Source organism: Phocoena phocoena, chromosome 19 (assembly GCF_963924675.1).
Source record: "Phocoena phocoena chromosome 19, mPhoPho1.1, whole genome shotgun sequence".
NCBI lineage: Eukaryota > Metazoa > Chordata > Mammalia > Artiodactyla > Phocoenidae > Phocoena > Phocoena phocoena.
Window position 1 is genome coordinate 29,527,390 of NC_089237.1, and position 26,025 is coordinate 29,553,414.

Genomic DNA, 26,025 nt, shown 5'->3' on the forward strand with positions numbered 1-26,025 from the left:
TAAACAAATACTACATTTCATGGGACTTCCCTGGTGGCACAGTGGTTAAGAATCCACCTGCCAATGCATGGGATACAGGTTCGAGCCCTGGTCCAGGAAGATCCTACATGCCGTGGAGCAACTAAGCCGGTGCGCCACAACTACTGAGCCCACGTGCCTAGAGCCCGTGCTCCAAACAAGAGAAGCCATCGCAATGAGAAGCCCGCGCACCACAATGAAGAGTAGCCCCCGCTCGCTGCAACTAGAGAAAGCTTGTGTGCAGCAATGAAGACCCAACGCAGCCATAAATAAATAAAACAAATACTACATTTCATATATATTGCAACTAAAATCTCCAATTCTATTTGCCCAGCATTTCAAAATCAATGTGCCCAGGAAAATATAATCAGTTACATTAGAATTCTGGCATATCAACTTATTTTGCACACTTAGCTAATTAGTGATATATCAGTGTCACCATGTTGATGCTGGTGAACGTTAACATCGATATGAATTGATAAAATCTGTATCACTTAGCAAATTGTTTCATAGTATAGCAATTTTCAAAGAATAAAGTGTGTACTAAGATCCTGGATAAATAAGTTTTAGTTCAGAGAGCATTCATTTAAAATATGGTATCTCATCAGTCCAAGAATAAAATGGTGAGAACAAAACAATGTAACTCAGGTACCAGAATGGTGAGCCAAACAGTAGGACATACTTTTGCAATTAAGTCCTCATACAATTACCAGATAACCTACTGGATCATCTCGTTTTTTTTTTTTTTAAAGATACTGTGGTTTCTGCCTCTCTCTCTCTCTCCCTTTTCTTTTTTTAAAATTTATTTATTTTTTGGCTGCGTTGGGCCTTCGTTGCTGTGTACGGGCTTTCTCTAGTTGCGGTGAGCAGGGGCTACTCTTCATTGTGGTGCATGGGCTTCTCATTGCGGTGGCTTCTCTTGTTGCAGAGCACAAGCTCTAGGCACGCGGGTTTCACTAGTTGTGGCTTGCGAGCTCTAGAGCTCAGGCTCAGTAGTTGTGGCGCACGGGCTTAGTTGCTCTGCGGCATGTGGGATCTTTCCGGACCAGGGCTCAAACCTGTGTCCCCTGCATTGGCAGGCGGATTCTTAACCACTGCGCCACCAGGGAAGCCCTGGATCATCTTGATTTGAAGATAATTTCAGGAGCAGCATTTTAAGGAAAATCCCAGCTAAAACGTTTTAGCAATAACAAAGCTTTGGGTCAACATGATAATGCAACATTCAGTTATAATAGAAATGTTTTATTATGGACAGTGAAACAGAAACAAAGAGAAAGTAGAGGTATCAACATGTATTTCACGTCCTTTTCTAGAATAAACAATGTTTATTAGGAAGCTGTACCCCCATTTACAATAAGTATCAACAATATCATGAAATAGTGGAACAATTACTGTCCAAATACTGAACTCCTGTAACCAAAACACATTTTGTGCTCAAGAAAACACAGTATCACACACCAAAAAACACCCCAAACACACCAAAACCAAAAATCAGCTCCAGTTTAGCACTGTACTGGCTGGAAAACACTTATTGTGTTACTGCTTTAAGAACCCCACGGAGCACCTTGTAACTCATCAACTGCACATTTTCCTTCGTAGGGAAACAAGGTCCTCTCTCAGTCACGTAGGCATATGGAAATCTCAAAACCCAGAGGCCATCAGGTGGGAGAGTGATTTCTTGTTTTTCTGGGTAGAATACTGGACATGGTGGTGGGCCTGGCTGAACCTGAAAAACACAGGTTATATGATTACTTTAATATATTTCAATAAGAAACACCCGAAAGATAAGTGCCTAAACAAAGGATAAGTTCACAGAGCACATAAGATCAAGCAGGTAATGTGTACATTCTTAACTCCAATCATATCTGATATTACATTAAATAATCTCAAATACTATCCTGCTTTTCTACAGGTTTTTAACTTCAAGTTCTGCCTCTAACCAGATGACGTGAATTGATGGTGTGAACTGATTAACACACCTACAATCTATTTTTCAAGAAACAGAATGTTAGGTATAAGAGGTATTTAAAATTAAGACCTGTTTAGTTTGATACCCTGTACTTTTTTCATATGATCAAAACAAGCATCGGCATTGTCTGTCTGTCTGAGGACAAAAAGGGTTATATTTCTTACCTGAGGCATTAGTATTATCTGCAAAGGAGCATCAGGAACCACAACGAAAAGCCTCATAAGTTGAGCATAATGTGGTTTTAGCCCTCTCCCCTGAGACGATGACAGAATATATAAGGGCATATCACTATTCAGGGCTTTTAAAGCTGATTCCTTGGGCCCACTTCCCATTACTTTCATTACTTTGTCAGGTCCTGAGCACATAAATCTTCGTCCTCGAGAGTCTTCATATTCAAAGCCCACAAATGCTCGCGCTATGTCATCTCGCCGTCTTCCTCTTCCCATTACAACTGCACTTCTCTTTCCAGGAACAGCTTTATTTGGAGCAGGCCAAGAATTTGTGTCTAAGTCTCCTTCATCTTCAGCCCTAGTCCTGATGACAATGTCCCAAGGCATAAGATAGTTTGTTCCTGGAATGAAGCCCTGTTGGTCCAAACCAGTATGAAAGTTATAAGACTTAGCAGGGCCTAGTTTAATCAAAGACCAGCTGGAGAATTTGGGTAGGAGACCTTTGGGGCAATTTGAATGTAGCATGCCCGGAAGATATTCAACTGTGGATGCCTGCCGATCAACCAAGTTTGGTCTCTTCTCAGTTTTTACTTCTCCTTGACCATGAACTTCTGGATTATCTCCTCCTGCTTGTGGGTCAGCTGGATAGGTACCTAAACTATCTGTGGATTGGCCTAAGCTCAAAGCTAAACTCAGGCTTGTGCTCTCTCCTTGGGTTTGAGGTTCTTTTTCTTTAAGTTTATCAGCATCTGCATCTGGAGGGGCAGGAGATGATTCGTTTTTGGCAGGAGCAGGATCTGGAGTACTTGGTTCAAATACTGGGAAATTGATGTGATCCAATTTTCCACAACATTTTTCTTCCAGAAGCTATGGAGAAAGGAAAAAAACAAACAAACTAATCCTGTGAACCTTTCACTGAAAACAACACATGCTTCACATTAAAAAGCAAGATCAACAGTTAATGGGTAAGCAAGTAAGTATATATAAAGAAATTTCCCTTGTTAGATATCACACTGCAAGTCACATTTACTTATCTAGATATTTTGCTTCTGAAAAAATATATTTTTACTCAGATGGTCGTTAGCAAAAAAAAAAAAAAGAGAGAGAGAGAGAGAGAGAGAGAGAGAGAAGAGGAGGAAAAAATGTAGAGTCTACCTGATAAAAGTCATAGTTAGCTGCCTTGATATCAAAGGGATCATCTCGAGGTGCCTGTTTCCTTCCACAGTTACAGGCACCAGTGGATCGAGCTCGGCTATTGTGATACAGCACAGGAGGATTTCTATCAGGCTCTGGTTTTTCTCCTGGAAAATATAAGTCACTATTAATTTTACACACAATGCAGACCCAAATTTATTTTGCATTCAGTTGCACCTTAACCCCCAAATTTCTCCAACCAGTTCTTTGGAAATGAGAAGGAAAAAACCTCCCAAAACACAAAAACTTGACTAAACACATCTAACAGAAGCAAGTGAAAATACATGACATAATACATATTTTTAATCTAAACTTTTAGGGTCTCTAAGTAAATTTTATCATCATCATAGTGCCCATACATTTCATTATATTCATTTCAGTTAAACAAAAGGTAAAAATGTTAATATGAAATTCCTGAAACTTTGTATTATTTAATAGTTCTCATTTACTAATCCCCTAGGGTTCATTCTTTAAATACAAGAGCATAATTAGTAGTCATAGCTGATTTTTCTTTTTATAGCAGGAGAAAAAACTTAAATCTGATGTACCTAAATTTCTGCAGGGCCCTCTTTTTAAAAGGCCCTCTTTTTAAAAACATAATGAACAAACTCTCTTACAACAAGAATAAAAACACAGCTCAAAGTTTTGATTTCAAAATACTGAGAAAATTTTGGCCACCTGATTTAGGTAAGGAGTGAAATTTATGTACACAGTGTTGATCAGTTAAACTCCTCTCCTCACAGAGCTGATGGCCATTGCTCCAAAACTTGTAGCAGTCCTCGTGTAACTGCATGGCATATTTGTGAAAGGCTGGACCCCTAGCATGTTGACTGTACACGCGAAGAGCCTGGGCAAGCTGATTCTTATGAACAGTCATTGTGTAATTATGAGGCAAATTTGACTGGTAGGCACTATGGGCCATGGGTAAAGCTTTTTGGCACCGGTTCTCTGAGAATTTTGTGTCAATATCCAAAAACCCTTCCAAGACTTTAATACTGCTTAAAATCTTAGACGTTAGCTCCCCAGTGGGAGAGCCCGGGTCCTCCTCTTTCCCATCGATAGCTACTTCATACAGTTTTGAAGCTGCTGAGATCCACTTCTGATAAGTAGGAAGTTCAAAATGGGAAGGCTGTGGGTTCCTGCCCACACTGTCATCAAAACCTTTCTTGCTTAGTACTAGCTCTACATGCTGCCATAGGAATTCCCGAAGAGTGAAATCCACTAGCTGTCCACTAGAACTGGAACTGCTAGTGTCAGTGTGGAAAGAAAGCTGTTGTCGGCTGTGCTGCCTCATCACCTGGTATCGCCTGGACCCAGAAAGGGGTGCAGGGACCAGCAAAGATTCAGGGTCTTTCACAGTACAATGACTCCTAAGTTGGTCCAGCAACATGCCTACTGGGTCCTCCTCCTGGCTTCCAGGAACTATGTACACAAACGCCTGATTGGCCGGCACAGTAAAGAGGCAGTTGATACTCTGATTAGTCAAGACACGACTCTTCCGGAAGATTCTATAAATCTGGTCTTCCAGGGCATGCTGTAGTCTCCTTTTGGGAGAATGCTTCTTGGGCTTCTCTGGATGAGCTGGGTCTTGGTTCCGAGGGGGTTCCACCTTGAGTGCTCCATTGAGTTGAAAGAGGAAAAGGAGTCTAGGTGGGCAAGGTCTGCAGTTTAGCTTCCAGTCTTTGCCAACTGGACAATCCTTAATGGCTGTTTTGAGGAGGGGCAGTACTTTCTGTCTCAGTCCATCCAGGGCTCTGAATACTCGATCATAAGTGATGTCAAAGGAACAAGTGGGATGGACCAGAAGCAAGATGTGACAGACGGAGAAAAGGTAAAGGAGACTGAGGCACTGCAGTTTCTCTTGATGCTTCCAGAACTCGTGCGCTTCCGCATGAGGTAAAGGGAGGCCACCTCCAGCTTCCCCGCTCTGAAGGGCCCGACAAGCCCGGAGAAGCTGGGAATTGTCACAGATGGAAGTTAAAAGAAGATACAGAACTTTGCTTTCCTGGTTGTAATAGGCTTGCAGAAGGCTGTAGTCCTGGGAACCTGGCTCAGTTCGGTTCCCTTCCGCGACAGCTACACCTCCCCGAACTGGATCCCCGGACCCGGCGCCAGGGACCCCGGCTCCACCAGCCTCCCCGACGACCCCAGCCTCGGTCCTGATTCCAGGCCCCGAGTCTCCAGGATCTTGGTGGCGAAATAGGGGAAAAACCTGTCGGTCGCACACCGTGTTCACAAGTGAAAACTTCTCGGAATTCAGGCGCAGAGCCGTCTTGCCGAAGATTCCCACCACGCAGATCTCATCCTCCCGCCAAGGAGGCTCCGGTCCGCCAGCCGCGCTCCCACCACCCTCTGTAGGGGACCCCTCGGGACTTTCAGAGCCTGTCCAGGCTGAAGCGCCCATTAAAAGATCTCTCAAACTGACAGGACCCGCCATAGTGCGGAGACTACTCTAGCGTTCTTCCGGTCCCTCCGGTAAACAGAACCGGCTCTCGTCCAAGTTTGAAATCCCTCCTCCGCTTCTTCAGTTCCTGCTTTCCTCTCACTTTAGGTTCCGCCTCTCGCTTCTCCTGTCATAGTTTTTCACCAAGGTTTTAACTAGTCCTACAGCACAGCTGATTTAAGATTTTCCTTAACCGGAGACTGTAGGAATTGAAATATCAGAAAGACATTTAGAAGCAGTTAGGGTTTTTTTTTTGCTTGTTCTTCTTGATAGACAAAACGTTTAATGAATGTTAAAAGTTACAAAATCATTTTAGTGAAAAGGAGAGCTGTGTTTGTGACAATCTAAAATGACATTACATGCAAGATAAAGGCAGAAGTAAGTAGCTTTGAAAAGGAATTATATTCACACTATGCTAGATTTAATTCTTGTCAAATATTTATAGAGTATCTACAACAGGTTTATTGTCCTCACCACATTAACCTCTTAATCCTTTCTACATCGTATTTTCTTTCTGACAAACAACTACTCACCCAACCACTCATCTCACCTCCAACTTTTTTTTCACTACCAGTAGTGATTTTATTTTATTTTTATTGAAGTGTAGTTGATTTACAATGTTGCGTTAGTTTCAGGTGTACATCAAAGTGATTCAGTTATACATATTTTTTCCTGATGCTTTTCCATAATAGGTTATTACAAGATATTGAGTATATTTCTCTGTGCTATACAGTAAATCCTTGTTATTTATCTATCTTATATATAGTGCTGTGTATCTCTTGATCCCATACTCCTAATTTACCCCCCCTCCTTTTTCCCCTTTGGTAACCATAAGTTTGTTTTCTATGTCTGAGAGTCTATTTCTGTTTTGTAAATAAGTTCATTTGTGTTTTCTTTTTGGATTCTACATATAAGTGATATAATATTTGTCTTTCTCTATCTGGCTTACTTCACTCAGTATGATAATCTCTAGGTCCATCCATGTTGCTGCAAATGGCAATATTTTATTCTTTTTTATAGCCAAGTAATATTCCATTATGTGTGTGTGTATGTCATATATATGTCATATATATATGATATTATATATGCCTCATCTTCTTTATTCATTCATCTGTTGATGGACACTTAGGTTGCTTTCATGTCCTGGCTATTGTAAATAGTGCAATTGGGGTGCCTGTATCTTTTCAAATTAGAGTTTTCATCTTTTCTGGGTATGTGCCCAGGAGTGGGATTGCTGGATCATATGGTAACTCTATTTTTAGTTTTTTTTTTTTGTGGCCTCTCCCGTTGCGGAGCACAGGCTCCGGACGCGCAGGCTCACGGGCCCAGCCGCTCCGCGGCATAGTGGGAATTTTCCGGACCTGGGCACGAACCCATGTCCCTTGCATCGGCAGGAGGATTCTCAACCACTGCGCCACCAGGGAAGCCCTATTTTTAGTTTTTTTTAAGGAACCTCCAGACTATTTTCCATAATGGCTGCACCAATTTACATTTCGACCAACAGTGTAGGAGTGTTTCCTTTTCCCCACATCCTCTGTAGCATTTATTATTTGTAGACTTTTTGATGATGGCCATTCTGACCGGTGAGAGGTGATAACTTCATTGTAGTTTTGGGTTTGCATTTCTCTAATAATTAGCAATGTCGAGCATCTTGGAAGCAGTTAGTTTGCAGTTCAAGGAATAAAATAATTCCACAAAAAAGAGTGTCAAATCACTCTTCTAAAAGTAGGAAACTGTTTCACTTTAAGCTCCAGAACCTTGTTGTAGAAGGATTAGTCTGCAGCCCAAAGAAGGAGCTTGTTAGAAATGCAGAATCTTAGTCCCCACCCCAGACCTACTAATCAGAACATGAATTTCAATAAATCCTAATGATTTATACACACTTTATAGTTTGAGAAACACCACTTTAAAAACATCTTTCAAAGCAAGGTGAACAGATTTCTTTCTTGACTTGTATCAATGGAAAAAAAAAAGGCAGGGATTTTGAAAGGTTTATGGAATACAACAACAATAAAATATTATCAAACTCAGAAGAATATATACCAAAATGTTTAAAACGTGTTAGGATTTGTTTTATTTTTTTTCTTTACTCCTTTTTCCCCTGCTTTTTAAAAAAATGGATTTTTTTAGAGGAGTTTTAGGGTCATAGCGAGATTGAGCACAAAGTACAGAGTTCCCATATACCCTTTGCCCCTACACAGTCATAGCTCCCTTTACTATCAACACTGGGCTGCAGAGTGGTACATTTGTTACAATCTCTGAAACTACTTTGACAAATCATTATCACTCCCAAATTCATAGTTTACATTAGGGTTTATCCTTGGTGCTGTGCATTCTGGGTTTGGATATGTATCCACCATTAACGTGTCATATAGAATAGTTTCACTGCGCTAAAAATCCTATGCATTCTACCTATTCATTTCTCCCTTCCCCCAAACTCCTGGCTACCACTGATCTTTTACTGTCTCCACAGTTTTGTCTTTACCAGAACGTCATATAGTTGGAATCATACATACAGTGCATAGTCTTTTCAGATTGGCTCCCTTCACTTAGTAATATGCATTTAAGTTTCTTCCGTGTATTTTATGATTTGCTAGCTCATTTCTTTTGTGTGCTGAATAATATTCCATTATCTGGATGTACCACAGTTTATTTACCTATTCACCTACTGAAAGACATCTTAATTGCTTCCAAGTTTTGGAAATTATGAATAAAGCTCCTATAAACGTCTGTAGGCAGGTTTTTGGGTGGATGTACTCTTATTTTTATATCTCTATTTTCTAATTTTCTACAATGAACACTTTCTTCAATGTGTAATATTAAAAAAATTCTTCCTTGAAGAAATGTGGAAAGCCTTAATTCAATGTTTGATTTAGCTGGCTGGAAGTTCAAATAGTTAAGATTTATTACTTTAAGAAAAATACTCTGGCTTTAAAGTAGAGATGAGATTAATTTGTGTTTAATGAGCCCTTACTTGGATGTCAAAAAATGATCACAATAAAAATCAAACAGATTAGTTACTCTGTGTATGGCTCTGTGCTAAGTCCTTACCAAGAATTATCTCATTTATGCATGATCTCACTTATCTGTGGAATCTAAAAAAAACAACCTAACAGAAACAGAGAACAAAGTGGTGGTTGTCAGATGAGGAGGTGGGTGGGGTAGTGGGGTGGATGATGGGTAGGAGGGGAATGGATGAAGGTGGTCAAAAAGTACATACTTCCAGTTATAAGGTAAATAAGTTCTGGGGATGTGATGTACTTCGTGGCGACTCTACACAGTTAACAATATTGTATATTTGAAAGTTGCTAAGAGATACATCTTAAAAGTTCTCACCACAGGAAAAATATCATAACTATATAAGGTGACCAAGGTTAACTAAATTTATTGTGGAAATCAGTTTGCAATAGATACATATATCAAACCATAATGTTGTATACCTTAAACAAATACATTATATGTCAATTATACCACAAGAAAAGTGGTTAGGGGGAAGAATTATCATTTAATTCTCAATGGAAGGGAGGGGCCCTAAGTCCTGGTGATGGTGTTTTTAATATATTAAGCTGTGTTGGGCTTCCATAAATTCTTCTCAATCAACACTTATTTACTAACAAGAATTTAGAAAGGAGTAGAGGTGGGCTTTCAAATGTATTTTTAAAAATTTTGTTTGTCTATTTGGTTTTTACTTGTTCGCTTCTCTACTTCTATATGTCCAGATTCTATCTCTCTTCTAAAAGCCAACTAAGATAAGAAATTGTACATGTTTATCCGCATAAATTATATTGTGATCCTCATCATGTAGATTATTTGCTATGTTTAGTATGTGACTTTGCTACTATAATTTTAACAATTCTTTGACTTACAAATCCAGGCAAAATAATGTATATTAACCACATCCATTTGTATAGATATCCCAAGTAAACAAAATGTTGAGAAACCAAATTGAAAAGACTCTCTATGCAGCTGCTTCCCACTAGCTATCTATTTTACATTTGCTAGTGTATATATGTCAATGCTATTCTCTCACTTCGTCCCAGCTTACCCCTTCCCCCTCCCCGTATCCTCAAGCCCATTCTCTAGTAGGTCTGTGTCTCCAATAGATGTGAAAAAAAAAAAAAAAAAGAATCTCTAGAAGAAAACAAGAGTAACAACTCTCATACTTTGCTGAAGGGACCATAGATTGATTGGTACAACCACTTGGAAAACCAGTTTGACAGTATCTAGAAAATAGGCACGCTTTATAACCTAGCAGTTCCACTCCTAGATATACACACTAAAGTAACACTTGCATAAATGTACATGTTCAAGAATGTTCAAAATGGCATGCATAGCTCATGATAGCCAAAAACTAGAAACAACCTTAATGTCCATTGACAACAAAATCAATTAATAACTATATTCATACATCAAAAATAATATCTATAGCATTGCACAATAATATGGTTGAATCTTAAATGTAGATTGAAAGAAGCCAAAAACAAAAGAATATATAATGTATGATTCTATTTATAGAGTTCAAAAGCGAGCAAAATAAACCATAGCATTTAGGGGTGCATACTTAGAGGGCAAAGCAAAAAAAAAAGCAAGCAGATCAGTAGTTACTGGGGTTTTTTTTGTTTGTTTGTTTTTTAATTAATTATTTAATTTTTGGCCGCGTTGGGTCTTCATTGCTGCTTACGGGCTTTCTCTAGTTGCGGCGAGCGGGGGCTACTCTTCCTTGCTGTACGCAGGGTTCTCATTGCGGTGGGCTCTAGGCGTGTGGGCTTCAGTAGTTGTGAACTCAGTAGTTGTGGCTCGCGGGCTCTAGAGCACAGGCTCAGTAGTTGTGGCACACAAGCTTAGTTGCTCCACGCATGTGGGATCTTCCCAGGCCAGGGCTCGAACCCGTGTGCCCTGAGTTGGCGGGTGGATTCTTAACCACTGTGCCACCAGGGAAGTCCTTCATAGTTACTTCTTAAAGAAAGGTATTAAGATAAGGGAGGGACACAGGCAGAATTTCTAGGCACTTAAATATCCCTTTTTTGGTGTTTATATGAGTGTTTTATGATTTAATTTACATATTTATATTTTATGCACTTTTCTGTATGTGTAATATTTCTAGTAAAAAAATGTTAAAGAAGAGAAAGACCAAAGGCTCAGTCTCAAAATAAACACTGGAAGCATATGATCAGCAACAATTTAATGAGGCCATAGCAGTTACAGGATTCTCAAATGGGTACAGTATAAAACCTGTCATAAAATTAGTAAGAGATGTAAGATAGAACACACTTCAATACTGGTACAACGGTAATAGCAGCTTTACAAATGTTTATCTATAGGATTTCTATAGTTTTTTTTAAAAATGAACCTTTATCTCACAAGAATGATCAAATCATTTAAAATAAATTGATACAGTACACAGTGGTTTATTAATATTATAAACATTATAAATGTCCCAGAAAATATTTACAAATACTCACTGGCTTTATTCTCAGTGATTATTCCCTTTAATTTCACTTAATATAAACATAGTAGCAGGTTTAAAAAAATTATTAGAAACAGACATATTTTTTTTTAATATAAATTTATTTATTTTTGTCTGCATTGGGTCTTCGTTGCTGTGCACAGGCTTTCTCTAGTTGTGGCGAGCGGGGGCTACTCTTCATTGCACTGCGTGGCTTCTTGCTGCGGAGCATGGGCTCTAGGCACGTGGGCTTCAGTAGTTGTGGCTCGCGGGCTCTAGAGCGCAGGCTCAGTAGTTGTGGCACATGGGCTTAGTTGCTCCGTGGCATGTGGGATCTTCCCGGGCCAGGGCTCGAACCCGTGACCCTTGCATTGGCAGGCGGATTCTTAACCACTGAGCCACCAGGGAATCCCAGAAACAGATATATTTCTTAACTTCCATTATCCGTTTAATTTGCATACATAAATGTAAATATAAATGTGGGTCTCATGAAAAAAAGAACACTGTCCCCACGTCTGCCTTCCAGTTTGGTGACTTTCCACAAAACTGTATTTGGCATCTCAAAGCTATATTTATCTGAGGAAATATAGGCATTTTGGGGAAATTGCTAAAATATCTTTCTAGCCTGAGATAACCAGGGGATATTTTAGAGATATCATCTTATGTAGCTGTTTCCTGTCTGGCTAGAAAGTTCAGTGAAAAACTGCCACTCCTTGTTTCCCCTCCATGAGGAGCTGCTATCCTTATTCTTGGAACTGCAGCGGAAGTTATCAGCATCAAAGCTAATCCTGTGCCTTCAGAGTCACACTTACCCTAATGAGAGTTCCTCTTCTTCCATATTTATCTCATTAGTGATTAGGGGTCCTGGCTGAAGCTAGAGTAGTGTCTACTGCTAAGTAGACATGTCTGACAAACTGGGGGCTCCCAGAAATTGGCAACTTTGTAGAAGACTGACTGATAGGGTTGCCAAATAAAATATAGGATGTTCAGTTGAATTTGAATTTCAGATAAACAACGAATAATTTTTTAGCATAAATATGTCCCATGCAATATTGGGGACATATTTAAACTTCAAAAAATTCATTGTTTAATGGGACATATTTATACTTAAAAGTTATTTGTTGTTTATCTGAAATTAGACTTTGATGGGTGTCATGTGTTTATATTTGCTAAATCTGTCAACCCTGTACTGTCAGGAAAAAGCAAAATCCAGTGAGGTGTGCATGATCACTGTTATTGAATCAATAGGTGGCTGAGGACAGGGAATCAGATCTCACAATGAACCTGCTATGGACTTCAGAGAATCCTTGGTGGGGCACTGTGGAAAACACAAGGTTCCTGTTGAGGTCTTCATGAAATTTATATTTAGGGGCTTCCCTGGTGGCACAGTGGTTGAGAGTCCGCCTGCCAATGCAGGGGACATGGGTTCGAGCCCTGGTCCGGGAGGATCCCACATGCCGCGGAGCGGCTGGGCCCGTGAGCCACAACTACTGAGCCTGCGCGTCTGGAGCCTGTGCTCCGCAACAAGAGAGGCTGCGATAGTGAGAGGCCCGCGCACCGCGATGAAGAGTGGCCCCCGCTCGCCACAACTAGAGGAAGCCCACGCACAGAAACGAAGACCCAACACAGCCATAAATAAAAATAAATAAATTAATTAAAAAAAGAAATTTATATTTAGCGTCATGAATGTGGATAGCAGATATCAAAGTTAGGAATATCTCAGACTTCAGTAAGCCAGATATAACTACCTACCTAAGATGCTAGAAATGATATTCTAATTTTTTAAAAAACCATTTATTTACTGTTTTGGTTACGCCGGGTCTTAGTTGCAGCAGGCAGGCTCCTTAGCTGTGGCTCCAGGGCTTCTTAGTCACAGCTTGCCAGCTCCTTAGTTACAGCATGTAGGCTCCTTAGTTACAGCATGTAGGCTCCTTAGTTGCAGTATGCGAACTCTCAGTTGCAGCATGTATGCAGGATCTAGTTCCCTGACCAGGGATTGAACCCAGGCCCCCTGCATTGGGAGAGCAGAGTCCCATCCACTGCACCTCCAGGGAAGTCCCATGATATTCTAATTTTTAAGGTCACATTGGAGTTTTTGTTTCAAATTCTTTTGGAACAGTTAGGTTTGAATGGGGGATGGTTTTACTTCTTAATTGATTATAGGGAACAGAAATAAAATCTGGAGGGTCTGTTTTTTATGGTTAAGTTTGTAGCACTTAATGAATGCATGAACTTTACAGGCTGAAATACTTTGCTTTTCAATTACCTGAGACTACCCAAGATGAATGGGCACCAGGTTATTTTCTTAATGTCATAACTGCACCTATAGAGTAAAAATTAAAGTTATCTAGTTAAACTTGAATAACCTCCCCAACCTAAATTTGGTAATTCCAGGATAAACATCACTTTGGGCATTGCATTTTCCCATCTGTTGTATTACTGATCATGTAAACTAGAAAATATCCTAATACTTGCTTTATACTACAGTATGTATGGGCTCCATACATATTTTAATTCTTCGAATGAATTATAGATTAATATAATTATTTATACATACTACATTAAAAAAAGGATTGGGATAATATCCGTATATTTTATGGAGCATCATATGGAGTCAGGCAGAGGTGGCATCATTTTGTTCATCAAAGCTGCTTGTAGAAAGTGGCAGAGTTTGAGTTGGGCTTCTAGGGTGAGCCAGCTATGAAAAAAAACAAAGGTCCCAAGTATAATATGAATTATGTTCTTGTGGCCAGCACAGCTCTTCTTCTTCCTCACTAACAAAACCCAGATTTTATGCAAGGCAGCAATGCATCTGGTTTCTAAAAACCACTTTTTCCCAGCTTTCCTGATATTATCAGAAGTTCCTGGATATCCCCTGTTTAAAGAGATGAAGGGCAGCTTAGCTAGCACACCCTTTTGCCCTTTGCCCTTCTTATCTTGCCTACAATGTGGACGTGAGGCTTCAGGAAGTGTTGATATTCTGCACCATAAGGATAAAAGCCACATATTAAGGATGGAAGAGAGGTGATTACATGGTCAAGCTGCTGTACCCGTTATGCACTGCCTATTTCCCAAGGCAATATGCAGAAAAGAAAAATAAGGCCTTATTTGGTTAAGTCACTATAGTCAGATTTCTATTACGAGTAGGCAAATGCAAAGCCTAACTAATACAGTTGCTTCAGAATTAAACGAAAAAGGAAGTCTAAGGAGTGGGAAAAGTCATTCCATGTCTAACAACAGTTTTTACTAGATATCTTCTAGTAAGTGGATTTTGAGGAGCACAACATATGGCATAGGTCTTATGTGTGATTTTAGATGTCATTGCTCAATATATGGGTTTATTGTTCATTATATTTTTAATTGTTTCCACATTACCCAACCCACTATAGTAGTTATGGGGTAGAGCAGGGACAAAAAGGATCCTAGAGCTAAACAAAGAAAGGAAGTGAGGGTTCTTCCCTCTGCCCATCACAATTTGTGGTATTACCAAGGATCTGGGGGTAGACTCCTATTGGATGCTCCAAAAGGAGGAAAGAGGAATCCAGTCACACCTCCAAAGAAGGTCATATAGTGCCCAGGAGGACCAAGTTGATCGGCAAGAGGGAAACAAAGCTGTCCTGCAAAAGGCACTGATTCTCTCTTTTTTAAACGGTAGCTGATTTACAATGTTGTATTAGTTTCAGGTGTACAGCTTCAGATTATTTTCCACTATAGGTTATTACAAGATAGCGAATATAGTTCCCTCCACTATACAGTAAATCCTTGTTATCTATTTTATATATAGTAGTGTGTATCTGTTAATCCCATGCTCCCAATTTATCCCTCCCCCCACCCCCCCTTTTGGTAACTTTAAGTTTATTTTCTATGTCTGTGAGTCTATTTCAGTTTTGTAAATAAGTTCATTTGCATTATTTTTTTTTAGATTCCATATAAGTGATATATAATATTTGCTTTCTCTGCCTAACTTCACTTAGTATGATAATCTCTAGGTCCATCTGTGTTGCTGCAAATGGCAGTATTTCATTCTTTCTTATGACTGAGTACTATTCCACTGTGTGTGTGTGTGTTTGCGTGTGTGTGTGTGTACCACATCTTCTTTATCCATTCATCTGTTGATGGACATTTAGGTTGCTTCCATGTCTTGGCTATTATAAATAGTCCTGCTATGAACATTGATGTGCATGTATCTCTTTTAATTAGAGTTTTTGTCTTTTCTGGATATATGCCCAGTAGTGGGATTGCTGGATCATATGGTAACTCTATTTTTAGTTCTTTAAGTAATCTCCATCCTGTTTTCCATAGTGGCTACACCAATTTACATTTCCAACGACAGTGTAGGAGTGTTCCCTTTTACCCACACCCTCTCTAGCATTTATTATTTGTAGACTTTTTGATGATGGCCATTCTGACCAGTGCATTTCTCCAATAATTAGCAATGTGGAGCATCTTTTCATGTTCCTGTTGCCCATCTGTATGTCTTCTTTGGAGAAATGTATATTTAGGTCTTCTGCCCATTTTTTTGGATTGGGTTTTTTGTTTTTCTTGTTATTGAGTTCCATGAGCTGTCTGTATATTTTGGAAATTAAGCCCTTGTCAAGTCACATTGTTTGCAAATATTTTCTCCCAGGCTGTATGTTGCCTTTTTTTTTTTTTTTTTTTAAATTCAGGTTGTATTCTGCTGTCTTTTTTAGATTTTTTTGATGTGGACTATTTTTAAAGTCTTTATTGAATTTGTTACATTATTGCTTCTGTTTTATGTTTTGGTTTTTTGGTCTAGAGGCATGTGGGATCTTAGCTCCCTGACCAGGAATCGAACCCACACCCCCTGCATTGGTAGGTGAAGTATTAACCACTGTACTGCCAGGGAAGTCCCTGTAGGCTGTCTTTTTGTTTTATTTATGGTTTCCTTTGCTGTGTATAAGCTTATAAGTTTGATTAGTTGTCATTTGTTTATTTTTGCTTTTATTTCTTTTGCAAAAGGCACTGATTCTTAACAAGGGAATGAAGGAAGGGAGGACAGTGCTGGGGTGGGAAGAGTGTCTGCAGTGGAGTTTGTGGTGTGTCTCTTGGCCCAGAGGGAGATGGAAATATAAGCTTCATAGCCAAAGAGGCCAGCAGCCCTGTGCCCCAGCACTCTAGCAGGGGTGGTGGGAGGATGGCTCCTTCTCACAGATCTGATGATAGAGATGATCAGGGAGATGAGACAAATAGGGTTTGGAAGAAACCACACAAGGGCCAGCTGATGCACTGGATTTTGGTGTAAGGGTCATACATGTAGGTGACAAAGAAGAAAGCTGCCAAGACCTTTTCTTATCAGCTCTGCATGATCTGACTCCTATCCCCATCTCTATTCCTATCTTTCTGTTACAGCCACACCGGCCACTTTTCAATTCCTCAGATAGACTGTGATCCCTCCCACCATGAGACCCTTGCACCTGCTGTTCTTTTTCCCTAGAGCTCTCCTCCCTGAATCCAAGTTGGGCTCACTCCACAGGTACCCTCTCCAGTTAATGCCTATTCATCTTTCAAGTCTTACCTCATCCCTTCCTAAGGGAATCTTTCCTAGATCATCCAGGCTAGATCAAGTTCCCCCCAACAGAATCTTGTTCCTTTCCTTCACAGAAGTTACTTCAGTGCAAAATTATACAAATTGTGATTATATGATTAATATCTACTTTCCCCACTAGACCGAAAGATCCAAGACAGCAGATCTGTGTCTGTTTTTACTATACCCCTGGTACGCCAGCACAGTGCCTGGCATATAGGAAATGCTTAATAAATACTTATTAATGAAATTAATAAAGCCAGACATTCATTGCTAAAGTGGAGATGATAATCCTAGCTATCTCATAGAATTTCTTGAAGCCTAAATATGAAAGTGCTTTATAAAGCATAATGAACTGTTTTAAAATTACTATTATTAAGAAAGATGCTTTAGATTATGATTCTAAATAAATACATTTGAAGAAAAGGATCCAAAGTCTTTTTTTCCCTAAAGGCTTACCTGAAACTTTCTCTTCAAGGCCTGGGTCATTACTGGGGTCAGCCCAGTTCCTGTTTCCATATTTTCTTTATTGGTAAGTGGGGTTCCACCTGGGCTCCTGCAAAGGTATTGAAAATATTAGGAGCTGTGTTTTATGCTGAATTTTCAAATGAATTTAGAAAGCATAAAGATAGGAGAGTGGATTACCTCTCTACATCGACTTTTCTGAGTAGTTTTCGCAGATCTAACTGGCTTTTACCAGGAGTACTGATAAAATAAAGATACAAAAGTTAGAGCTTGCCGGATTTTATAATTTTTCCAAAGCAAAGCAGTCATTTCTATAGGCAACATCCTAGAAAGTAGTTTGTTGCATTTGTTACTATTTATTACATTTAAAAATAGCAGTAGATGCAGATAGGAGCATAAAGTGATATAGTGATTCTAATAAGTAATAGTTTTTGACTCAGTAATTACACATGTAAGAATCCATCTTAGGGCAAAACTCAGCTATGCATACAGATGATGGACAAGGATGTTTATTGAAGAGTTATAGAAAAAAAAAAAATCACAAACAACCTAAATGTCTCAAAACAGGATTTTATCTATGAAATGCACATATTAAAAAACTGCATCTATTGAAGAAGTCAAAATGATGGTTTAAACTAACTTTTAATGATATGGGAAAGTTCATGACATATTAATGGGAAAACCCATATCTATATGTATAATATGATTATACACAGGTACACACATAAACATATATTTCATTGATTCTAAAACATAAACATATCATGTTTCATTAATTCCAAGAAAACTAGTTTCTTATTTTATTATTTCTGAAATTGTGTTGCTTTGAAAATTCCTGATAATATTTCCCTCCCAAATCTGTTATTAAATCAATGGTGTATTTTGTAATAAACAGCATCATGAAATGGAAATAATAGAGTATATATCCAGAGAAAGACTAGAATGATAAACAACAGTATGTTAACAGTATGTGGCTATCTCCAATGATAGGATTATTTGCATGATTTTTGTTTTCTTCTTGAAACGTTTCTGTAGATTTCAATTTTCAATGATCATATGTAACTTTTAAAGTTAGAAATAAGCAAAAAATCATTAATTTAAGTAGCAGTAGAGTGTAGTACTGTGTATTTCCTTACATTAAGACATTTGTAACTCGAGTTGATAACACTTTGGACTTCGGTTTCAGGGAAACGCACCGCAGGTCAGAGACAGTAACTAGTGGATTCTGTGCCTTTGGTGATGGTACAAGCTTTAATCACAAAATGAGACACTATTAAAAACACATTTAAAAATAGCATTCAAAATGTAAACATACTAAAACAATAAATATTTGAGTGCTGAATATGTGTAAGATATATCTATTCAATTTTTATTCCAAAGCTTCAAAGTATATCTCTGCCCCTTCAAACTAATGGTTGGTAGATAAAACTGCCTAATTAAATAATTTGGGGATTTGCCTATTTTGTTGAAGAGATCCAAAATTACTCAAAAAAATAAAAATCAAATACTTACCTCAGAATGGTTTCTATATTTAAGACTTATGCTTATTTTCCATTAAGGGACAACCATGTTAAAAGCCGAAAGACCACATGTTTGGTCAATGACATCTTACCTTCCTCCTTTCATCAAAACTCTGTGTCTTCTTTAATTTCACAGTCAGTAGATCTTTAACTGTTATATGCATGGGTACATTTTTTTTTAATGGTCCAGCCTTAAAATACATGGAGAGGTTAGAATTCAAATTGGAACCAGGACATCTAGTCAAATGCAAATCCAAATCTAGTTTTTAAAGACTCTTTCAAAATTAACTTTAAAATTAACTCTTATTTCCCCTAGGAGCCTATCAAATTCTTTCCATTCAACCAAGAACAACTCCGTTTTCAGTATCCATGGATGCTAAGGCTATTGAAAAGTATTCACCAAAATGTAAGGCTTTGATAGTAAGAGATGGGCTAGTTCCTTATAACTATGCATCTTCCTTAGGAGTCTTAGGACAGGAGATGAAGGAGTTCCTTAAATCAAAGTGAAATTTTGGGGACTTCCCTGGTGGCTCAGTGGTTAAGAATCCACCTGCCAATGCAGGGGACACGGGTTCGAGCCCTGGTCCGGGAAGATCTCACATGCCATGGAGCAACGAAACCTGTGCGCCACAACTTCTGAGCCTGTGCTCTAGAGCCCGCAAGCCACAACTACTAAACCCGTGCGCCACAACTACTGAAGCCCGCGCGCCTAGAGCCCGTGCTGCGCAACAAGAGAAGCTACTGCAATGAGAAGCCCGTGCACCGCAACAAAGAGTAGCCCCCGCTCGCCACAACTAGAGAGAGCCCACGCGCGGTAATGAAGACCCAATGTAGCCAAAAATAAAAATAAGTTAATTAATCAAAAAAAAATTTTTAAAGAGCAAGTTAAAAAAAAAAAACAAAGTGAAGTTTTGCCTGAACTCCCTAAAAGGATGACTCAGTTCCCATTGAGGAAGGACGTATACTCAAAGAGGTATATATTAGGACAAATATAACAATAGGCTCTGCATTTAATTCAGCCATTTTCAACCAAATATATCTGTAGTGAAAATTCAGCAGATTTTTAAATAGGGCCAGGCCTATCTTAGTGATTCACAAATACTCTGGTCCTCTTGGAAGATAAGTAACTCTAATGGAGACTGGTTCTCCAGCCTAATGGCATTATACTTTAGGATCCACAAATTCTTTTTATTCTGACTTCACTCACTAAGCTATCTTTGTTTTTAATTTGGTTTCCCAGAGACATTTCCATTTTTGTAAAGAATCCAACAGGAATCTCCCACCTTGATGGATTTCATTCATTTATCCTTGAAAAAAAATCATTTTCATTTCTAAATCCCACTTTCGTGATCTCTCAGAGGACTGTGTCTTTAAAAACAATAATTGACATAATTAAGATATGGAAACAGAACAAAATGCAGCCCTTCCTGTCAAAGCCCTTAGCCCAGCCTTAAAAGGACACCTGGCTGTACTCCTTCATTACACACTGACCAAAACACACCTTTACTAGATTGTTTTTTACCTGATGTGCTTTAGTGAGATCAGATTTTCTGAGCAGCAAAGGTGCTGTCAGTGGTGGAGGCGGAGGGAGCGGGGGCGGGGGCGGAGGGGGCGGAGGCGGGGGCGGAGGAAGACGACTGGCTGGCTGTGGCAGTGAGGTGGGCAGTACAGCCTCGGAGTCTCCAGGGGTGGTTAGAGCACGTGCAGGCACATTTGTAAGTTTACCACGCGTGTGACACATCTGACCACAGCTTGGACAGGAAGAATTTTCTGAGACGGCCTGGAAGAAAACGTTACAGTTGGCAACTGAAGAACAGATTTATTTGGTTCTTATGGTTGAGAGTCATCAAAACCATACCTACCATGTATTGAACGCTTTCTCAGTATACCATATGCTCCGTAATATTTTCTCATTTATTACAAGCTCATTCATTCATTCATATATTTGTTTTGTGTGTGCTATATGCCAGGCGCTGTGGGTACAATATGAGCCCTGTCTGTCACCTCATCGAGCTGACAGTCCGGCGAGGAAGACAAGACATTAAACATACACAAAACACATTCAAAACAAACCAAAATAATACTTCAATAAGAGCCATGAAGTGTGCTGTGAGCATGAATAGTCAGAGGTCTGGGGAGTGATATTTAGCCATGATCTCAAAGGTGAATTTAGCTTTACCAGGTGAAGAAGGGAGATAAAAACTGGGGGAAGAGTTCCTGGCAGAGGGAAAAACACTTAATGCAACCAAGAATATAGTATATTCAAGGAACTGATAAAAAAGTTCAAGGGCCTGGAACATGACTGTTATGGGCTGAATTGTCCTCCCCCATTGCAACTCATATATTGAACCCTCAACCCCCAGTACCTCAGAATGTGATTGTATTTGGAGATAGGGCCTTTAAAGAAGTGATTAAATTAAAAGGAGCCATTAGGGTGGGCTCTAATCCAATGTGACTGGTGTCCTTATATAAAGACGAAACTTGAACAAACAGGAGACACCAGGGATGCACGTGCACAGAGAAAAGACAATCTGAGGACATAGAAGGCAAGTCGAGGAGAGAGGCATTAGAAGAAGCCAACCCTACCAACACCTTGAGCCTAGACTTCTGGCCTCCAAAATTGGGAGAAAATAAATTTTTGTTGTATAAGTCACCCAGTCTGTGCTGCTTTGTCATGGCAGCCCTAGCAAATGAATACAACGACCCTAAGAAGTGAGGGGGCATACTACAGGCTGCTGTAACAAAGTATCACAAACTTGGTGGCTTAAAACAAAATTCATTCTCTCACAGTCCTGGAGGTTAGAAGACTGAAATCAAGGTGTCAGTAGGACTGCACTCCCTAAGAAGGCTCCAGGGAAGAATCTGTTTCTTGTCTCTTCCAGCTTCTGGAATCTACTGGCATCCTTTGGTTTGAGGCCCCATGACTCCACTCTCTGCCTCTGTGGTCCCATTGCTTCTCCTCTTCTCTGTATGTTCTACTCTGCGTGTCTTTTATAAGGACACTTGTCACTGGATTGAGGGTCCACCCAGATAATAAAGTATGATCTCCTCACCTCAAAATCCTTAACTCATATCTGCAAAGACCCTGTTCCCAAAAAAGGTAATATTTACAGGTTCCAGGGATTAGGACTTGGACATATCTTTTGGGGGGCCATCATTCAGCTCACTACAGATGGCATCTTCCCCACTTTATAGATGAAGAAACTGAGGTCCAGGTTGTGAAGTCCAGGTCATGAGGTGATTTGCCTTTCCTCCTCTGGTTAGCTCCTCTTGAGGCACAAATTCTGGAAGTAGGGGTGTAATCCCAGAAGTGTCTCTCCAAACCAATGAGCACAATGTTTATTCTTTAGGTTTTAGACACTGAGAATAGGGATCCTGCTTAGGGGAGTTCGGAGAGAGTGGATATTTATAGTTTTTTCCTGCCTATATCAGTCAAGAAAATAGAAACCACCCTGAGTATTTAGAAGAGGGGACATGTAATATAGTGAGTTGGCTATACTGCTGATGGAAGAGCTGAGAAGCACGCAGGGGACAGTGAGGCATCCCAGAGATTAGCAACAGCATAAAGCCATGAACACCCTGACACTGCATGGCCAAAGAGAAGGACAGTATAACCAGATCTCTGGAGCTGGGTTAACCCAGAGAATCTAGAAACATGGTTGACTTACCTAGTGGGAGCTGGAGTTAGGGAGGCAACAACAACCATTGCTGGAGAAATTGCCCAACACAGAGAACAAAGGGGAAAAATACCCCATCCTCTCTCTCCTTCTAATCTCTTATCAGTGTCTCCCATTAGTCCAGCACACCAGGAGCCAGATGACATGGAGCTTGGGAAATGTAGCCTGCAGGGGTCAGCCTCCAATACAGAGCAGAGCTTCTGAAGTTTAAGGACTAGACCTGAGAGCAGACATGCCCAGAACTAACACTAGCCTGTAGCCACTCCTCCTTCTAGTAAAAGCACACTGGGGTTCCAATGGGGGACAACCCCTTCCCTCCTTACCTAATTCTGGATTTGTTTTTCATTTGATAATACTAACCTTCAATGCTTCCTGGAGCTTGTGTAATTCACTTTCCAAAATGCAAAACCGTTGTTTTAGACTATGAAGTTCTTGGTGGCAGAAATGGGATGGAAAGATGGTGTCTTTCAATACTTCCAAACTCTGAAATTAAAAAATAATCAAGCCTGAATCCAATGAGCAATATGATAAGGACAAGAAAGTGGTTTGATGTATGTTTTATAGAAGTGAAGGCAATAACAAGGACCTACTGTATAGCACAGGAAACTATATTCAATACCTTATAATAATTTATAATGGAAAATACTATGAAAAATATGTGTGTATGTATATGTGTAACTGAATCACTTTGCAGTACACCTGAAACTAACACATTGTAAATCAACTATATTTCAATTAAAAAAATTTTTTTTATTGAAAAAAAAAATTGGGCTTCCCTGGTGGCACAGTGTTTGAGAGTCTGCCTGCCGATGCAGGGGACACGGGTTCGTGCCCCGGTCCGGGAAGATCCCACATGTCGCGGAGCGGCTGGGCCCGTGAGCCATGACCGCTGAGCCTGCGCTCCGCAACAGGAGAGGCCACAACAGTGAGAGGCCCGTGTACAGCCAAAAAAAAAAAAAAATTGAGGGCAGACATGACCATACAATTTCATCTCATCTGAGTTTAGCCTGAGTGTCTGCTGACCTGAGCACACACACACATGAACACACACACCCAGTATGCAGAAAAACCATAATGCTGAAAATATGTATGTCAAACCCATACCCAGGCCATGCAGTTCTGAAACCAGTTGTATATAGACCATACTCTATTTGTCCAAAGCTTTACTGCATCTTTAAAATTGGGAAATTTGAAGTTCCAGGACGGTCTTAGCCAGCTTCTGCTAAGGGGTGTATCTGTTGAAGGAATAACCACTCTGTAGGAAAAACAAAACCAAACAAAGCAAAAACTCCTAAGTTGGAATTAACAGCCTCTAATTAAATAACAAGCTAGTTTTATAGTATGACTCAGGAGCAGAGACTATCTAAAGCCAAGTTCTTCATTTACTTCTAGAATTCCCAGATTAACTTATGCAACAAATATTTATTGAGTAAATAAATAGTAATAAATAAAACAACATAGTAAACAAATAGGTATCCGAGATTTAGTAATGAACAAAATAGATAAAAATCCTGCCCTCATAGAATTTACAGTTTCATGGAAGAAAGGTAAAAATAACTAAATGAATAATATATGTGGGTTGTTAGGTAGTGAACAAATGCTAAGGAGCAAAAGATAAAGCAAGAGAGGGAATGTGAAACGTTGGGTGGAGGTGAAAATTTAGATAGGGTAGCCAGGGAATGTCTCACCGAAAAGGTGACTTTTGAGAACAAACGTCAAGGAAGTGAAGAAACTAGCAGAGCAAATATTTGGGATAAGAGCATTCCTGGCAAGAGCACTAGTAAGTGCAAAGGCCCTGAGGTGGGAGTTTGTCTGAGGTGTTTGAGGAGTAGCAAGGAGGCCAGATGACTAGGGTGGAAAGATTGAAGGAAGAGGATTAACAGATAATGTGAGTCAGACCATAAAGGTCTTGTTGGTCATACAAAGGATTTTCATTTTTACTCTGATAGAGGAAGACCTTGGAGAATTTAAGCAGAGGAGCAATATGAAATGATTTTAACAGGCTCACTTTGGCTGCTATGTTGAAATACACTGCAGAGGCAGCAAGGGCAGAGCAGGAAGACCAGTTAGAAGGCTTTTGCAACATTCGGGAGAGAGAGGAGTCAAGGATGGTATCATGGTTACTGCTTTTTGAGGGTCTGTTTGTTTTAAAATTTTTTCTTTAAAGAGACCTTTAACAAAAAATGTATAAATATGTTATTGTGAAACCTACTGCCTTAGAGTTCTTAGATTTTAGAGTCTCTTTTAATAACACATTTAAGCCCTGAGTCCCAGAGAATAAATGATCAAACTTTACCAAAATAAAGATTTAAGTTTTAGTCATATACACCTCTTTCATCACTTAGTTACCAGGTTTATACAATTAAATCGACTAGGAAAGTAGAAAATAGTTACTGTGTACCTCAAACACAATTCCTTGTGATTTTTACTTCATTTAAACTCTTAACCTATGATTGCTACATAAAATCAGGATGCTCAGTTAAAATTTAATTTCAGATAAAGGGTGAATAATTTTTTAGTATGTTAGAAATGTTGCATGGGACAATACAAAAAAATCATTCATTGTTCATCTGAAATTCAAATTTAACTGGGTGTTCTGTATCTTTATTTGCTAAACCTGGTAACTTGTTCCTAAAATGATCAGATTTTTAATAATTTCTCTGTTCCATATTACGCCTTACCTTTCTGGTGAGGGTGGCGGAGGGGGAGGTGTAACTAGCTTAGACTGAAAGTGAGAGGCCTCTTTTCTTTTGAAAAATCTTTTCGCTTTGGCTTTTAGCTTTCTTCTTCGTTGCTTGAACTTGGGCATGGTTTCTGTAGAGAAAATTTGTTTTTACATTTTTTATCGAGGAATAATACATATACATAGAAAATACACAAGTTTTAACTACAGTTCAATGAATTATCACAAAGTGAACACATCCTTGTAACCGCCACCTTGGTTAGGAAATAGGTCACCACCAGCAACCCAGAGTCCCCTTGAGGCAGGAGATAGATGGGCCCCAGGCTGAGCAGCTGGAATCTGTCCCCTGTAGACAGATATTTCAAGATGAAGATAATGGCAGGAGCAAGAAGGAGCTGAGTTCTGTTTGGATAAAAAGCTAGAGACCACATATTTCTCATTCTTGAGGTCAAGGAGACCCCCAAGCGATACATGTGCAAAAAGGATCCTTGGGGAGGGGGAGCCAGACCATAATATGTTCTGCTAACTCCTCAGAGACCAAAGATGGAATCCATCTTGGCTAAAAGATGTTCATGCACACAGGGGAGGGCCCTGTGCCAGACCAAACATGGACTCAAAGTCAGACAAAGCAAGATGATTGGCCAGAGGTAACCCAGAACTGCCCCCATATAAGTAACATAATCCACCCCAAAAGTGTGTGCCGCTCTCTCTCTCTTGCTCTCTGAGTTCACCCATGCTTTCTCTGCATGTATCTTCTCTCCTAATAAGCATGTTACTTGCCTCACTACTTTTTGTCTCTTTGCCGAATTCTTTCTTCAAAGCAGACAAGCACCAGGGCAGTGCTGTGGTCAGGGTTCAATCCCTGGTCAGGGAACTGAGGTCTCACTTCAAGCCA

General features: G+C 39.6%; 2 protein-coding genes across 2 annotated transcripts; both read right to left on the reverse strand.

Annotated features, from left to right (window-relative positions):
- Window positions 1–1,546: 1,546 nt before the first annotated feature.
- On the reverse strand, window positions 1,547–5,788 carry SMG8 (SMG8 nonsense mediated mRNA decay factor). Its single transcript, XM_065897683.1, has 4 exons — window positions 4,030–5,788; window positions 3,313–3,458; window positions 2,152–3,024; window positions 1,547–1,744 (listed from the first exon to the last, which is right to left on the reverse strand). Exons 1-4 carry the CDS (start codon window positions 5,786–5,788, stop codon window positions 1,547–1,549), a joined length of 2,976 nt encoding a protein of 991 aa, XP_065753755.1.
- An 8,066-nt stretch (window positions 5,789–13,854) lies between these two features.
- PRR11 (proline rich 11) lies at window positions 13,855–25,256 on the reverse strand. Its single transcript, XM_065898005.1, has 9 exons — window positions 25,129–25,256; window positions 23,552–23,702; window positions 22,808–22,930; window positions 20,293–20,550; window positions 18,863–18,961; window positions 18,387–18,499; window positions 17,431–17,490; window positions 17,245–17,341; window positions 13,855–13,938 (listed from the first exon to the last, which is right to left on the reverse strand). Exons 1-9 carry the CDS (start codon window positions 25,254–25,256, stop codon window positions 13,855–13,857), a joined length of 1,113 nt encoding a protein of 370 aa, XP_065754077.1.
- Between the last annotated feature and the right edge of the window lie 769 nt (window positions 25,257–26,025).